The sequence below is a fragment of the Rosa rugosa genome, chromosome 1 (assembly GCF_958449725.1).
Source record: "Rosa rugosa chromosome 1, drRosRugo1.1, whole genome shotgun sequence".
In the NCBI taxonomy this organism is placed as follows: Eukaryota; Viridiplantae; Streptophyta; class Magnoliopsida; order Rosales; family Rosaceae; genus Rosa; species Rosa rugosa.
The window spans coordinates 60,841,051-60,857,764 of NC_084820.1; the positions used below are offsets into that span (position 1 = coordinate 60,841,051).

The 16,714-nt window shown below is 34.6% G+C and overlaps 3 protein-coding genes across 3 annotated transcripts; all 3 read left to right on the top strand.

Annotated features, from left to right (window-relative positions):
• The first annotated feature begins 5,942 nt into the window (after window positions 1-5,942).
• On the top strand, window positions 5,943-8,541 carry LOC133743631 (uncharacterized). Its single transcript, XM_062171629.1, has 4 exons — window positions 5,943-6,102; window positions 6,637-6,929; window positions 7,096-7,174; window positions 7,938-8,541. The coding sequence occupies exons 2-4, from the start codon at window positions 6,637-6,639 to the stop codon at window positions 8,130-8,132; spliced, it is 567 nt and encodes a 188-aa protein (XP_062027613.1). The 5' UTR covers window positions 5,943-6,102; the 3' UTR covers window positions 8,133-8,541.
• Window positions 8,542-10,700: 2,159 nt separating this feature from the next.
• On the top strand, window positions 10,701-12,176 carry LOC133743642 (uncharacterized). Its single transcript, XM_062171639.1, has 4 exons — window positions 10,701-11,052; window positions 11,154-11,411; window positions 11,912-11,960; window positions 12,034-12,176. The coding sequence occupies exons 1-4, from the start codon at window positions 10,747-10,749 to the stop codon at window positions 12,159-12,161; spliced, it is 741 nt and encodes a 246-aa protein (XP_062027623.1). The 5' UTR covers window positions 10,701-10,746; the 3' UTR covers window positions 12,162-12,176.
• Window positions 12,177-12,288: 112 nt separating this feature from the next.
• LOC133732068 (uncharacterized) lies at window positions 12,289-16,166 on the top strand. Its single transcript, XM_062159530.1, has 5 exons — window positions 12,289-12,309; window positions 13,888-13,936; window positions 14,399-14,684; window positions 15,339-15,408; window positions 15,724-16,166. Exons 1-5 carry the CDS (start codon window positions 12,289-12,291, stop codon window positions 15,901-15,903), a joined length of 606 nt encoding a protein of 201 aa, XP_062015514.1. The 3' UTR covers window positions 15,904-16,166.
• The last annotated feature ends 548 nt before the right edge of the window (window positions 16,167-16,714 follow it).

Below are 16,714 nucleotides of genomic sequence, written 5' to 3' on the forward strand. Positions count from 1 at the left end.
CCCCACAATCACGCCACCTAACCCTGATCCAAACACCCCACACTGTCACCGCCACGACCCGCACAACCCCGATCCGCTCCGCCTTGATTAGGGCTGTCAATGGGTCATGTTGGGTTGGGTTCGTGTCGGGTCAAGGTATTTATCGTATCACATGAAACAAACCCAAACCCAACCCATTTAATAATCGTGTCAAAAATTTAAACCCAAACCCAACCTATTTATTAAACGGGTTACCCGTTTCCAACCCGCTTAACCCATTTAATAAATAGGCCGTGTCGTGTTAGACAAAAAATGACCCATTTAATGGTTAACAATGCGACCCATTTAACTAAAAAAATACATAAATTGATTAAATTCACTAAAAACTCCACAAGACGAAGAATATAAATAATTATATATAATTCATAAATAATTAAATCCAATGATTATAAAGAAAAATATTTCAAATTGTCTAATCCTATGATCAAATACTCCAAACGTCCAAAATTTCAAGATGAAGTATAGTATAATCGGGTTATACGGGTTCACTTCGTGTTGGCGGGTTAACCCATGGCCGACCCATTTATTAAATGGGTCATGGTGGGTTGACCCGCTTTTTAATCGTGCGGGTTCAACCCGTTTTATTTCGTGCGGGTTTCGAGTCGTGTTATCAGGTCGTGTCGAAATTGACAGCCCTAGCCGTGATCCCACCGCTGCGACCCAAAACCCCACGAGCCACACTGCTTCAAACCACGCCAAGACGAAGAAAAACCAAAAAACCCCAATCCAGAGCCTGACTCGTGGCACTGTCATCCGGGTTCGATCACCGGATCAGTTCGCACAACCACCACCGTCCATCCTCCCAGCCAGAACAATCCGACACGCCCAAGCAACACCCCATTTGATGGCCCTCCAAGAGCAATAGCAATCCAAAACCCGTCCGGCAGCCGACCTCACGACGACGGTGAGGCCTAGAGGCCCCCCCCTACACGTCCGAGCTCCGCCGGACGAGGACGATTTTGCAGAGCGGAGACCGGCCTTTAGGGTTTTCGCAGAGAAGCAGTCTCTCAAGGATGAGACGGATTTTACGTTATGCACACCAAACACAAGAAATGAAAGAGTTTCATTTTTCACGCTCTCAAATCCGCGAACCTGACCAACCTAAATTGAGGAATGAAGGAGTGGAATTGCAACATTTTCTTGGTGATTAGTTTATTTTTTTATTTTATTTTTTATTTTTTTTGGAGAAAAGATTGTCTCTTATCACTTAAGACTTTAATATAACTTTTTTTTAATATTTTTTTCGGAGCTTCTATTCATACCTCCAAAATTGGTATTTTGATCTCCTCACTTAATAGACCTCCAACTTATTTTTACAAATAATCAATTTGCTATCCACACCTCCCTAATTTTCCCATAATGCCCATCTCTAATAAAATCTAGAAAATCTTTTTCTTTTGTTTAGGTTATATTTATACCTCTAAAATGGGTAGTTGGACCTCCTTCAATTTTTGAAGATATCATTAAGAATAAGGCTTATGAATCAGATCACGCTTAATACCACTTCAGCAATTGAGCTGAGCCAATGAAGTTTCACAAGGCCTCAGAACACATGACAAGGATCAAAACTAAATAGTGGCTCTTATACTTACAGATCTAATTCAAACCGGAAAGAGTCCTTAGCAATAACAGCAAGCCAATGTGGTTCTAAACTATAAACGTAGAAAAATTCACTGAACATTCACTTACAAGCAAAACTTATTTTCTTCTCTAAAGACGTCCGACCTTAGCAATCCTGTTCACTAACATGACATGGTGAAAACTCAATTTGCGATAGAAGCCCTTGTTGACATCATGACATCTAATGTTTCCTGTATTAAAAAATTCAGTAAGTTTGTCATTTGATTTTACACCTGACTCCAAAGAACTATGCTTGCATGCATATATCAGTACAATTAGAGTTGGAATCCTATTTAGTGCAAAATGATAGAATAATCTTGCAGTAAATTTCTCCCAAATAAAATGAAATTGAGATATCTTCTTTAAGACTTAGAGCAAATCCATGCCAATCCAAAAAAAAAAGGTAAAAAACCAATGCAGCAATGAAAAATTGTTTGACCCATGTAATTGGCCCAGATTCAATTATTCTAAATCAATGGTCATGGAGTTTTAAGTAGTCTATTGGTATGGGAATTGCCTTTCATGGTTGCATTGACAAACTGAAAGCAATTTTGCCACTTTTAGATGAATACTGTTTCTATTGGGACCTCCAAATCTGCTCACTTGACCTCACTCTATTATGAATTATTAAATGACATATATAACCTACTATAAAATGACTATTAAGGACAATAATTATACCAAAAAAATATTATATTTATTTTATGTAGATTTTCCAATTCAATAATATTAGATTGTATTCCTTATTATTTTCCTTATCTTTTTTCAATTTTTCATTTTTCAATTTCACTACATACTCATTAAAGCATTCATATATATTTAATAAGAATGAAAAATATGATTAAGATCATGTGACATAAAAATGTATGATATATAGGGGTGTGCAAAACATGGTACAAACCGGCCAAAACCGACCGATAAATATGGTTTGGTTAAGGTTTTTTAACTTTAAAAATTGAAAATCGGTTCAATACCAAACCAAACCATTTATGAACTGGGTTGGTTTCAGGCACGGAACCAGGAATTAAATTTGAGGTGGGCTAAATTTACCTTATGCTGGCAAGAAAAATTATTCTCAAAAATTTGGCAGAGTCTATTTTGTTTTGATGGAATATCTCAATTGCATAGCACTTATCAAAATATCATCCACAAAATGCATTTTGTCACCCAAATTTTTATTCAATGTCAATACAAATTCAACTACCAGGCCACCACACCCCTCCCCACCACAAGGGAAAATAAATTTAACTTACTCAAAAGCTAAAAAACACCCAATCAAAATTATAATCAACTCAACTCTCAAACAATCAACAAAATAAAGAAATTGCCACTATCATGGGCAATTGGGCATTTGGGTATTAAAAATAGAAATTCAATATCTTTTTCTAGGATCAATAGATTTGATTAATTACATCAAGAAATCTAGAAATACCCAAATTCTAACCTAAATTACATTCTAATTTCGTCAAAAAAAATTCATTATAGAAGAGAAGTTAAAATGTAATACCTGAACAAGGTTGAGAGATGAGAGCAGACTGTTGAGGAGAGGAGATAGAGTGACTTGGTAGAGACTAGAGAGAGGTGAGAGTCTGACTGTCTGAGCTTGAGAAGTTGAGAAACGTAGAACTGAGCAGTGGGCAGAGGTGAGGAGGAGAGGACAGAAAAGGGGAGAAATTAAAAGAGAAGAAAATGAGAGACTTGCATACATTAATTATACTAGTGCCAGCACTCGTTTTCGAGGCAAGAGGCAGTGAAGAAATATGGTCAGATCACTCAGATGCATGTACTTTAGTTATCTTTTATAGGTGTTTGACTTTTTTTTTTTTTTTTTTTAAGGGGAGATATGCTGGGGTCAGATACATATAATCATTTTTTTTTCCCCCAAAATACTGGGGTGTGCTGCAGCACACCTCAGCCCACCCCTATGTTCGTGCCTGGTTGGTTTGGTTTCTCTTGTACTTAAACCGCGGAACCTGAACCGACCGGTATGTTTGAAATATAAGAGAAAAAGTTATATATATATATATATAGACACACACATAATAAATATATATTCATTTGTCCAGTTTGTTCTAAGTAAGTTCTAAATATCCAGTTATAACTTTATTCTCAAATGATATACTATCATATTGAATTCAAGGCCTAAATGCCTAAAACCTTAGTATATAATCACTACAATTTTTTTGATCCTTTCATATCACATCTCTGATCTCTCAATCTCTCATTCTTTGACCTTTAATACTATCATATTAAGCTAGTATTGATGGCTAAGTCGTTAAATAAGTGAATCACTTTGAATCTAATTTAGGTTTTAGTTTTGGACTATATGTTTTAGATTTTAATTATTGAATTTTAAATTTAGATAATTTAACATAATTTCAATTCTTGAGATTGAATTTTTACTATGAATTTTTTCATAAATAGCATGTTAATATTATATAGGTGAAAACCGCCTAACCGACCATACCAAACCATCTTTAATTGGATTGGATTGGGTTGGATTGAGCTTATTTTTTTTGATGACCGGTTTTCCAAAATGCCTAAACCGCTCACTTTGGCATAAAGACGGTTTGGAGTCAAAATCGATCCAACCCAATCCGTGTGCAGCCCTATTGATATATATGTTGAACGCATATTGGTGAGGGAAAATAAAATAAATCCTCTTATGATTTATGACTTAATTCTAAGTCAATCCATTATATTTGCAAAAAAAAAAAAAAAAAAAAAAAAAAAAAAACTAAAAATATTTAAATAATCAATCATGAGGTACAAAAAATACAGAAAAAAAAAACATTAAAAAAAAGAATGATTTTTTTTTTGCAAAATAAAAACAAATGATTTCTTCAATTTTTTTTTGCACAGCTAAAATAGAAAAAAAAATTAAAAAAGATAATAGTTCATGGCATTTTCTTATTGATTAGACATTAATTTTTGAAACTCAAGTTTGATTAAGAAATGTATATTTATTTAAGATTTATAGAGTGATTAAATCATTGAAATGACTAAATTTTTTATTTTAAAGATAATAATTTGTTTGCAAATTATATGAGGTGAGGTTATTTGAGGAAGTTTAGTGAGGTTTAGTGAGTAAATTTAGTATTTGAAAATTTGATAAGAGGTGTAAAAAGTATAGAGGTCAAGTGAGTAAATTTGGAGGTTCCAATAGAAAAACTCAATACTCATTTAGCAATTGGCAATGGACCTTTGTACATTGGTGCATTGCTCTTAACAACTTGCTCTCTTATGTATCAAATGGTTTCTATTGCCTTAATAGCTTTGTGGTAGTATAAGTTACATTTCAAATGAATGTGTGTTGGTTGTTAGCGAGGAATCTGAGAAGACAAGTATGGTGTCATTTAGCATATACGTATACATGATGAACTGGAAGTAAGACAACGATATGCTCTGGTCTAGATAAATAATAAACAAACGTCTCTAAGCTTATTGGCTTAATAGTAGTATGATCATGAAACTCCAACTCATAACATCGGTAAATCATGAGCAAATATCAGATAATAACGTTAAAACGCCCGTTCAGATATATGAAAAGAGAACTTTTTATTTTATTTTTTAAACACTAATGTCAAAGTCCTTGGAGTAGGGGATTTCTAAGAACTCAATGCGAGTTTAGGGTTTACATTGGAGGAAAAAGTTTTTTCCAAGTTGAAGACTATTACTATTCGTAGAGATAAGAATAGCCTTTTTTTTTTTTTACCCTCTTTTGTGTCTTCATTGGTAATTTGACATGAGTTGACAAAGTCAACTATGACTTAGAAAAAGATAGAAGTCTAAATGCCAATTTTAGAGGTATGAATAGAAACTCTTTTTTTTTTTCTCTGAAAGGGACGCATCAAATTTTATTCAAATGAGAACAGATGACATATCATACCTAGATTCACTAGTGAAATCTGAGAAAAAAGAGAGAGAGAGAGAGAGATTTTTTTTTTCTTTGAAATTGTGGTCAAAATATGGTAACTTATTTTCTCGTTCAACTTGATCATATGATTTTGAAAATTAGGCTGAACTGGAATAAATTAACTGCTTACCACTCAAATGCGAAATGCTCAAAGTACAGTTTAAGCAACAATTTCCCTAAACAGTTGTGTTGATCTTCTTCAAGTTCGACTTAACCTTCAAACTTCTCATCATCTTATGTTGTGCCTACAAAATGATGCATGGGTTATATGATAAGAAAATATTAGCCAAAGTAAAAACTGTGTATCGGGTAAATTACAAGGACCAAAAGGTAATTAACATTTATTGCTTATGCCCAGAAGAAGAAAAGAAGTCAAGGCGTGATTCACCAAACCAAACAGGAGCAGCAGCTTTAGAGTTCAGACAGTTGAGTGACCAGAAGAAGAAGAAGAAGAAGAAGAAGAGGAAGGAGAAGGAGAAGGAGAAGAAGCGAAAAGCCAAGGGCTCTCCCACACCTTCGTTGACCAGGTCAGTTTTCATCTTCTTCTTCACTCTCTGTTGCTCACTGTGTTAAAACCATCGAAAATTTTGAAGACTAACGCTTTCGATTTTAGACAAAGGCTTGCCCTGAATGTGGTTTAGTTTTGAGACCCTTTAGAGACCATTCATGTAAAAGAGCAGCCAGATCGAAAACCGATTAGTAATACAACTCCAATCAATAAAAATACAATCTTTTTGATACAATTGGGACATTATCAATACGATAAACAAATATCAGAGGGCTACTAAACGTCACTATAGTCTTTATATGATCATCGATCGTGGGTCATCTTTGAAAGAGAACCTAATAGTAATTTGGGTGTGTTTGGTCTTTGAAAGTTTCTATCCTATTTGTAGTCTTTCAAATGTTTCTGCACATTTCCTTATAAATTTCCCTAATTGTATTAAATTCTTAATGGTGTACTATAATTTGTTGTTTTATGCACAGCACATTTCCTTATAAATTTCCCTAATTGTATTAAATTCTTAATGGTGTACTATAATTTGTTGTTTTATGCACAGATGAGTAATAGTGCTTATGAAAGTTCTTCTGAAATGGATCGACACGATGTGGATATTGGAGGGGTTCCCTATGTAGTAATGGTGGAAAATCTTGAGAAGGGGATATCACCATTTACAATTATGGAATTTATCCATCAGCAAGTTTCAATATCATGTCAAGTACTTGTTTCTCCAAGTTTGTCGTCGGAGGCATATACAAGAGGAACCATCACTGTGAACAGCAAAAAGAATCTGGACAAGTTGTCTGGGTTTTTGGAGAATCCAGATCACAGCATCATTTCTTCAAAGGGAAGGTAGTTGTCTGTAAAATGGTTGTTTATGTATATTGAGTGATTAGATACTTGTAGCCTTTGTGTAGCTTAAGCAGCCAGGCAGAACCTGGATGTGATTTTTGTGTTCTGAATTATTAAGTTTATTCATTGATTCATTAAATAATTTTCCTTTTGTAATTCTCTGCAGGCCTTGGGTAATTACTGAGAAACGGCTAGCACATGATATTTCATTGGCTTCAATTCAAGCCTTCATTGCTAACTATCAGGTTAGTTTTGTATAATATTTTCCTGTGTTTGTGGCTTGAAGGGACGAAATGTAGTTCCATGTGTTAGAAAACATCCTACCATGTACAAAATGCTGCACCCTCAGCCACCATCAACTTGGTCTTGGTGGTGGACACTTCTCATAAATGGTTTGTTTGAGAGTAAGTCTAATCGATAAGCAGAACTTCTTTTGTTGTATAAACTTGTGGTGTGGTAGTCCATCTCTATTATCTAGTTTATATATTTTGTGTACAGAGCATGAATCTACCATGGTATTCTATAATGTGGCTGTTAGTACATAGTGGCTTTAAATTTGGGAAAGTAGTGCTTTCTTTTTGGCATTGCCATGAATCTACCATAGTATTCTAGAATGTGGCTGATAGTACATGGTGGCTTTAAATTTGGGAAAGTAGTGCTTTCTTTTTGGCATTGCCATGTGAAGGTTAGGCTTTGAATGACTTGTAAACCAAAGAAAGAGACTGGTGAAAGGGATCGAGAACATGATACAATAAGGGAATTCATTGTTTTGAAATAATTCATTGTTACTTTGTAAGTGTTTCAGCGTCATCATACTGGCATCCACATATATATTTTTTTTTTTTGGAAATAATTCATTCTATCTTCTGTTCATTAGAATGAATTTTGCAATTGATAACTACATAAAGTTCCTAAGACAATCACTCTTTGCTCTTTGGAAGCATACCAAAACTGGATAGAATTTTAAATAGTTAGCACAAAAAAGTTATGTTCTTTTCAATTGTGCAGACTATGTTAAGGAGTAGAAAAATTGAAACGAGCAATGAATTGAAGGTTGTCCTCTCTGGAACTGAAGAATTCAACACAGCTATGCTGCTGAAGAATTTATTTTGGGAATTTGTTAATCATCAAGCTCGACTTCACCAGAGGTTACTTACTGAAGAGGCAAAGATCTCTCAGCTATTTGATGCAGAAGAGATGTGAAGTTCTTAAAGCCTAGTTCCTTGGGCAATGTTAGTGTTGCATCTGAAGGTTATGATGACTGATAAGGGATGTAAGGAAAAACAAACTCCAATCAAGAATACCCACATTGGGTACCGAGCATGCTTTTTTATATTTATATATATGTGTATTGCATTTATTAGAAGAGTTGTATGTGACACCTATGAATTATGACCACCAACCTAAAAGTGCGACTGCAATTGGGTGTAGACTTACGAAGTTCCTCACTTCACTCGAAATCCAAAGCTCTAAAATTTCATAATCTCCTTGTAACTAATTAGATAATAAGATTTCACAACCGTCACTAATTTATGTATATATAAATTAAAGTCAATGTGGCTTCCATTTATTAACTTATTTTTCATATATTGCCTATTCATTTGAAGAGTTATATGTAGCACCCATGGGCTAGGGTTACTAATCTAAGGCCATGTTTGGTTGGTGGAAAGGAAAGGAAAGGAAATTGGGAAAGTGATTCCTGAGGGGGGGGGGGGGGGGAACCAATTTCCTCCACTTTTTCCTTTCCTTTGGGAACCACTTTCCCTTCCTTGGCTGTCCCAAACGCAGGAAATGAAAGTGTTTCCTTTCCCAATGCCCAGATTCCACCAACCAAACATGGCCTAAAAGTGCGACCGCAATTGGGTTTGGACTTAAGGTTCCTCACTTCATTTGATATTGAGAGCTCTAGAAATTCATGTCTTCTCGCTTCAAGAAATCAGATAATCTAATGTTACAACCGTCACTAGTACAGTAGTACCTCTTTAGCAATAGTATTTCACTTCAATCGTATTGTACAAAAAGTAAATCAAACCAAATGCTTAAACTCTTGGGCCCCGTTTGGTTCGCAGGAATGTCAAAATTGGAAAAGGATTTATTTTCCTTTCCAGACAGATATGGAATGGAATATGTTTTGGTATTTCCATGTGAGTGTTTGGAATATTACTAGAAATTAAATTTTGGAATTAGTTTTTCATTTCTATTGTAGTGTTTGGTAAGTCATAAGAATGAAATATGAAATTATAATTTTCAATAATGCCCTCTTACTAATTAAAGTACATCAATTTATAAGGAATATTGGTGGGGAATATAAATTTTTAGAGGGATAATTAATGTAATTTTGCCTTTGACAGTGAGAAATGGAAATAGAATACCACCCCTGACTAGGTAATTCTATTCAGGCTTTATGAGGGAGTCAATTTCCAGTCAAATCTTATTTTTTATTTCCTTTCCAATCTTTAATTACAACCAAACGGCACGTCTGAATGGAAAATGAAATTAATTCCCATTCCATACCATGATTTCCTGCCATCCAAACGGAGCCTTGTAGCAGAAGTCAATAATTTATGTATAAATAAATCACGGTCAACATAGCTTCCACTAATGGAAAGTAAAGTTGTCAATTTATTTAAGAATACTTGGCCTATTTCGATTCATTTTTATAAATGAACAATTGTTGATTTTTTGTTACATTTGAGTTGGAGGAGGATCGAACCCTTGATAGTTGATATAGTCTAGTTCTAACTCAATTTTCTACCCTTCTTACCACTTGACTAACCTCAAAGACATTTTTATTTATTTCAAAGCATACGCAATTCTTTTTCCCTTTGTGTTTTTTCTTTTTTCAAATATGTATGTTTTTTAAAACCGCATATTGTTTTTCAACTCGCACACTGTATTTTCAAAATCTCGTCTACTTTCAGAATATCACATTAATTTTTTTTTTCCTAAATCTTTATTCTAGAACCTCCCACCAACCCTCACTTTGTCTGATGAAATCAAAATCCTATCCCAAAAAAAAAAAAGTCACCAACAAACGTACAATTGTGTTTTTTTTGTTTTGTTTGAGAAAACGTACAACTGCTTTTAACTCAATGAGTAGTGTGAAAAATTGAAAATGATACAACTGAACTAATAAATTGAGATAATCCAAAATGTGATTACCAAAAAGCTGCATATCTCATCATTTTGATCTATAAGGAAAAGTCATTACCAGAAAAGACTGTATATCTTGACCTCTTTATACATTTAACATTTTTCTTATATGTTTTATTGATTGAGAAATAAAACCACGAGGACCAAAAAGGTAATAAATTCAAAACATGATTACCAAAAAGCTGGATATATATCTCTTTATTTTGATTCTTCTATGAAATGTCATTACCAGAAAAGGTTGTATATCTTTCTTCTATGAAATGTCATTACTAGAAAAGTGGTTGTATATCTTTATATAGTTAACCTTTTTCCCATAGGAGTGTGTTGCTTGTTGAATTATAAAATCGGGTTGACCTTTTTCGATTCAAAAATGATCTAGTAATCCTAATCTAATTGCCAATCCCCTCTCATCACAGCTCCATTTTTATCTTCTTCTTTTCATTAATTTTTTTATTTTTTTTTTGAGTCAACATGGGTGAAATCCAGGAGCAGTAACTTTGACTGTTACAGTCATTGCATGTTCAAGTAATTTATTTTCACCAACCCATCAGAATATCGACACGTAAGGCACAGTCCCTCGTAATGAGCTTTGCTATAATTAGCCGAGCAGTCTTTCAATGTTTCGATCATCTCCGACTTGAGAGCGCACTCAAACTAAACAAAAATGGCGTTAGAGTTCAGGTCGTACAGGGACGACGCGTGGTACGACGCTCGCGTCGTGACGGAGGGCCGCCGTGGTACTCGCCTGAGAATCAAGTTCTTCAACTTCGGCGACGACCAGGACGAGTTCGTCCACGCCAAGAACTTGAAGAAGCTCCAAGACGTCGACGCTCTGAGGTCTCGGTTCAGGAAAATCTCTTTCCAGTTTCAGGACACGGATTGTTCCCGGGTCGAACCGGGCCTGCTCGTCTGCGCCGCCCGACCCGTCGGCGACGGTGACCTGAAGTTCTACGATGCCGTTTTCAGAGGGGTTTGGCTTACTTCTTTCTCTCTCGGTCTCTCTGTCTTGGTTTTCTCGGTTTGCTCTCTATGTGTTTGTGAAAATGCCAATGTGGATTTTGATTTGGATAGGTGGTGAAGAAGGAGCATCAGATTGTGAAAGGAGTGGAAGCGTGCAAATGTACCTTCATCCTCGACTGGATTGACAGTGGAGAAACTGGTTCATGCACTGTTGAGAACATTTGCAGAGTGCAGGATACCAGTGACGAAGAATTGGATCCGGCTCTGATTTCTTTTCTCAACAAGGCCAGGGAGAGAATCGAAACTACTTTTTGTACTCGGTTGAGGATTACTAGTGGAGATGTTTATGATCTCAGAGCATCACACAAGGCAAGCTTTTCTCAAATGTTGAGTGTTTTGAATTTGTGAAATCAATTTGATTGTTAGAATAACACTGATATTTATGTTCGGAGTGTTATATTTGATTGCAAATAAGACTTGGGAAAGTTTGCATTACTTATATTTTTGTAGTAAATGATTGCTCTGTTTGGAATGGTACTTGTACTTTTTTTTTGACTTTGTCAAGGGGAACCCAAAGGCTTCCTAGGCTCAAGATAAACCGCTTCGGCGCATGTGAAATGCTCCAACTGTGCATTGCAGCACAGTGCCTGGCCACTTTGACAGCTTCGGGGTTCGAACCTAGATTGGGGAGCACACCCAACTAGGCAAGAACCACTAGGCCACTTGCAGTGGTTTAGTACTTGTACTTAATGATCTCACTGTTTGGAATATCTAATTTGGGTTTAATTCCAGAAATACTTAGCCAGTTTAGTTACTATTTGGATACTTTTACTGTGATACTTTTCTCACAGAGGTTTGCCTATTTGTAGGATGCAAGCCGTTCCACCGCAGCCATGGCTCTAAGCGGCTCTGTTGAAGGTTTGTATAGATTTTTGTTACATTATTTTCATATGCATTAGTTTGTTGATCATTAACTATTTTTCAAACACAGGAATGGGTGCAGATTCTGATTCATTAAGGATCTCTTATGAAGCTGCTCATCCCAAAGAGCGCTACAAGGCAAGCTTTTCTCAACCCTTAGTTTTTGAATCAAAATGGAATAGATGTAGGGTATTTTGATTATGACAATTGTTATTTCATTATTTTATCTTCATTAGATTCAATTGTTCATTTTTGTTTTATCTCATTAGATTGAATCGTTCATTATGTAATGTCGCTTTTTAACAAAAATTTCCTAATCACGGCCATGACCGTTTGGTCTATTAGCGTAAGTCTTCCATTCGTAAGTGGGATGTCCTAAATTTCACTCTCATAGTTTTTTGTTATTTGTTATATTATAAAAACTCTCCTATTCACATCAACAGTGTTTTTGTTACTTGGCGTTTCCACTAGAAGCGGTTTTGTTTGAAGCCCATAGAGGGTTTTGTTAGTTGTTGTGTGATAAGAAAGTCTCCTAGTCACATTAACTCTCTTTTTGAGATCGCTTCTTTAGAAGTGTTTTGTTATGTGGCATTTCCACTAGAAGTGATTTTGTAAGAAGTACATAGAGGGTTTTATGAAAATTTGAAGATTTTACTTTTATTTCTTACTTTGTACTACTGCTTTTAGGAAACACATACCAAGTACTTCAAAAACCACTAAAAAGTGCGTATGAAACTCAAAAAACACTTCTAAATGTTCTTGCCAAACAATACCAAAAACGCTTTCATAAATGAAAAGTACTTTTACCAGTTTTAGAAGCAATCCCAAACAGAGCCTATATATATAATCACGGTTTGAAGCATCTGAGTTTTGTAACAATAAGACCCAAATTTTAGTTTGGTTTAGTTTAGTTTCATATTCTTGGCCTCTTTTCATTTAGGGCTAAATACAAATTACTACCCTGTGATTTAGGTCCAAAATCAATTCAGTCCCTGAACTTCTAATTTCATCAAAAACACCCCTGCACTTTCAATTTTTATCTAATAGGTCCAATTTGTTAGTTTTCCGACAATTGAGTTATTTAACTTGTTAATATGGATCATATATGGCCTATGTTTTATGATGTGGTGTCGAGGTGGTCTGCATTGTCAATTTAGGAGTGAGTCATACTATTAAAAATAAATAGTTTTTCAACAAATAATCCAACTATTTGAAAGAATATTAACGAATTGGACCTATTAGATCAAAATTGAAAGTGCATGGGTGTTTTTGATGAAATTAGAAGTCTAGGGACTGAATTGATTTTGGACCTAAACCACAGGGTACTAACTAGTATTTAGCCCTTTCATTTATATATTAAATGCAGCATTGTTATCATAGATATTTCCATAATCTAATTTTAGCGGGAAGGCATTTCCGACAAAGTGTTGTTAGTCACCATTTAAAGATGATTTCTACCAAAAATGAATCAAATCAAATATTGTTTAGATGGGGGCTCTCTCAAAGACTTCAGATTAAGAACTCAATAAGTACTTTCAAATCAAAGAATGGATGACTTCTCTGAAGATTTAAAATATCAACTAAAATTTAAATACGCATCCAACCGTTGATTTCAAAGTCTTTATTCAATCTTTACTCTAAAGTCCTCATTGGAGATGCTCTCTTGTTTAGTCATTCATTTTATCACACATATAGATAGTTTTGGCAACAATTAAGATCTTATTCATGAACCTTCCATTTGTTTGATACAACTTGATGATCAGTTGTGAGAGTGAGAGTTAGAAGTGGATATTTCACCACCTATGTTCTTGTCCTGGTTCTATATGTGTTCGAATAGAATGCTTAGACAATTTACTTACATTTTTGATAGTTTGCTATGATACTTATTTCACAACAATTATAATTATAGTTTGTCTATTTGTAGGTTACAAGTCCGCCCAAGGAATCTTTGCCTTTGAGCTGCTACGTTGAAGGTTTGTACATATCTTCTTCAGGGTAAATTTCATTTTACCTCGGATTTCACTTTAAATCATTTGTGCACCTAAACTTTTAATTTCATCACGGGTGCCCCTATACTGACCAATTTCAATCAATCTTATCCAACCTCTGACTTTTTTGCCAACTATTGTGTAATGTATTCTAAAATTGTAGTCACATACATATGGTTTTGCATGTCACGTTAGTGAATCTTCATCATACAAGGAAACTTATTAGAGCCACATTTTCAATTTACAAAATACTTGACAGAAAAACTAATGATTGGACATGATTGATTAAATTGGAGAGCACGTGGGTACATGTGATTAAATTAAAAGTGCAGAACTATAACTGATTTAATGTGTAAAGGTTAGGGAGGTAAAATAAAATTAGCTATTTTCTTTACGTCATTCCCACATGCATTAGTTTCTTGATCCTCAATTACCTTTCAAATGCAGGAACAAGTGATAATGCTTCTGATATGGATGGACGAGATGACATGGATGTAGGAGGGGCTCCCTATATGATAATAGTTGAGAACTTGGAGAAGGAAATATCACCGTTTACAATTATGGAATTTATACACCAGCAAGTTTCAATCACATGTCAAGTCTCTGTTTCGCCAAGTAAGTCATCGGAGTTGTATACACGTGCAATTATCCTATCGGACAGCAAAAAGAATCTTGAGAAGTTATCCGACTTTCTGGAGAGTCCAGATCACATCATCATTTCCTCCATAGGAAGGTATATCTTTTGTCAAATTCATTTAATTATGAAGTATGTAAATCTGGGGAGCCTTTCCAATGAGGACCACTATAATGATGACTAGTTAATGACTTTTTTGTGAGACTTACTTTTAGATCACATTTTCGCAAATCAATCGTTAGATGTTTAGATATTTATATGTAGATCATTTATGTAATTTTTCAACCAAATTGAAATCGTTAAGGCATTCATAGTCGTCATTTATCAGTTATGAACATGAACAGTTCATGTTTGATAAATTTGGCTCGTCCATTAACCATTAATTTGATCTAGTTCGGTACATTAACGATTAGCAATTTAGAAGAAAATTTTCAGAAGTAATCTACTCATGCATACATAAACATCTAATGGTTGATTTATATGAATGTAATTGAAATATGTGTCTTCAAAACCGTTGATTAGAAAGTTCTCAACTAGTCTTCATTATATTTGTCCTCATTAGAAGGGCTCCATGTAAATGCGTATCATTAAATGAATTTTACTTCACTGATTGACTGAATATCTAAGAAAAAATCTTACAGTTTGTTTATATATCAAACAGCCATCTGGAACCTGGATGTAATTTTTAAGATTATGAACCTTTAGCTTAATTTATTGATTTATCATTGTTCATCGTTTTGTAATTCTCTGTAGACCTTGGCTCATGACTGAGAAAAGACCATTACCTGAGACACTAAGGGCATCAATCCAAACCTTATCTCAGGTTAGCTTCTTTTAACTTCTCTTGTAATTGTGCTTTTAAAAATAAAAGTGCATGTCCCGCGATATTTGGTTCAGTAAGATGAAGCTTAGTTAAAAGTGTCATTGACTAATCATTGCTTGGAAAGTCTCTTTGTATTAAAACTTGCAATGGGTTTGCCGTGATACTTGGATAATTTTCCTAGCAGATATCTTTCTTGTCTTCCTCCTCAGAAGAAGGAAGAAATTGAGAAAGCATTGTAAACTCTTATAGAATCTAAATAACAATTATAAAGCATCAACTTAACACTAAAAGTAAGACTTCTATCGATTTTTATAGATGGCATTGAAGACAAGAACTCTAAGTAACAATGAGTTGAATGTTGTCTTTTCTGGGAGTCACGAATACATGGAAGCTAAAGAGCAACAAAAATTGTTTAAAGAGTTCACTGAACACCAGTGTGGACTTCAGCGGAGGTTACAACTTGAAGAGGAAAAGATCTCAAAGAAGTACAGGTGAATGTCGGAAAGCTTTTGTAACTTGTGCAGTAATTTTGCTATGTGTATATACCTGTGTATAAACACATGCAGCTGTTTTTTTTTTATCCTATACCTGTGTATAGGGGGAGGGGTCAAGGCACACTCTGTACATTTACATTTGCCTGTGAAAGAATGTGACTTATGTAGAAGCTATATGTATTTCCAGCAGATTGTAATGTGTTCTTGTTGCATCAGTTGGTGCATGTGTTTGAATATCAGAAAGAAGATATAGTTTCGTATCCATACTAGTTGTTCTGGGTGCTATGGCTCCAACCTTCATCTAGCTTTGCGTGTTTTCACCATGGAACTGAAAATATTCGATCAAGGTCTGTGAGTTCAAATAAGGAACGAAGTCAACGAACAATGGTTTCTTGCTTGATATTTATGAAGCAAGTCACAAGATGGCACAATTTTATTATAGTTCTATACCTTTGGCGACGAATGACAGTAAAAGCCTCCCATAAAAATGACACTTTTTTTTTTTTTTTTTTATCAAATAAAATGACACACTTTCTATTGAGGGATCATTTGCTGATACATGTGTCATTGTGTCCCATAACAAAAAAAAAATGACAACAATAAAGAAAATAAAAATAGAATTACATAATTTTACCAGTGAGTGGGTCGCGCTGGTATTAGACTGTTATATAAGTTAAAAATAAAAACAAAGACATTTTCTGACGAACAATCTGTTTTTTTTCCTTCATCTTGGATTTTCAATTTTCTCGTAAATTTTCTCGAAAAAATGGATCAACATATCCAATGGTTTAAAAAAATTTGAAAAATTAAGG

What these genes read in the sequence shown, in the direction of transcription:
- LOC133743631 (XM_062171629.1), top strand. Translation starts at nt 6,637, where the DNA reads ATGAGTAATAGTGCTTATGAAAGTTCTTCTGAAATGGATCGACACGAT. An exon ending in ATCATTTCTTCAAAGGGAAG is followed by an intron (nt 6,930 to 7,095) that starts GTAGTTGTCTGT and finishes AATTCTCTGCAG; the next exon opens with GCCTTGGGTAATTACTGAGA. An exon ending in CCTTCATTGCTAACTATCAG is followed by an intron (nt 7,175 to 7,937) that starts GTTAGTTTTGTA and finishes TCAATTGTGCAG; the next exon opens with ACTATGTTAAGGAGTAGAAA.
- LOC133743642 (XM_062171639.1), top strand. Translation starts at nt 10,747, where the DNA reads ATGGCGTTAGAGTTCAGGTCGTACAGGGACGACGCGTGGTACGACGCT. An exon ending in ACGATGCCGTTTTCAGAGGG is followed by an intron (nt 11,053 to 11,153) that starts GTTTGGCTTACT and finishes TGATTTGGATAG; the next exon opens with GTGGTGAAGAAGGAGCATCA. An exon ending in ATCTCAGAGCATCACACAAG is followed by an intron (nt 11,412 to 11,911) that starts GCAAGCTTTTCT and finishes GCCTATTTGTAG; the next exon opens with GATGCAAGCCGTTCCACCGC.
- LOC133732068 (XM_062159530.1), top strand. Translation starts at nt 12,289, where the DNA reads ATGACCGTTTGGTCTATTAGC. An exon ending in TTTGAGCTGCTACGTTGAAG is followed by an intron (nt 13,937 to 14,398) that starts GTTTGTACATAT and finishes TTTCAAATGCAG; the next exon opens with GAACAAGTGATAATGCTTCT. An exon ending in ATCATTTCCTCCATAGGAAG is followed by an intron (nt 14,685 to 15,338) that starts GTATATCTTTTG and finishes AATTCTCTGTAG; the next exon opens with ACCTTGGCTCATGACTGAGA.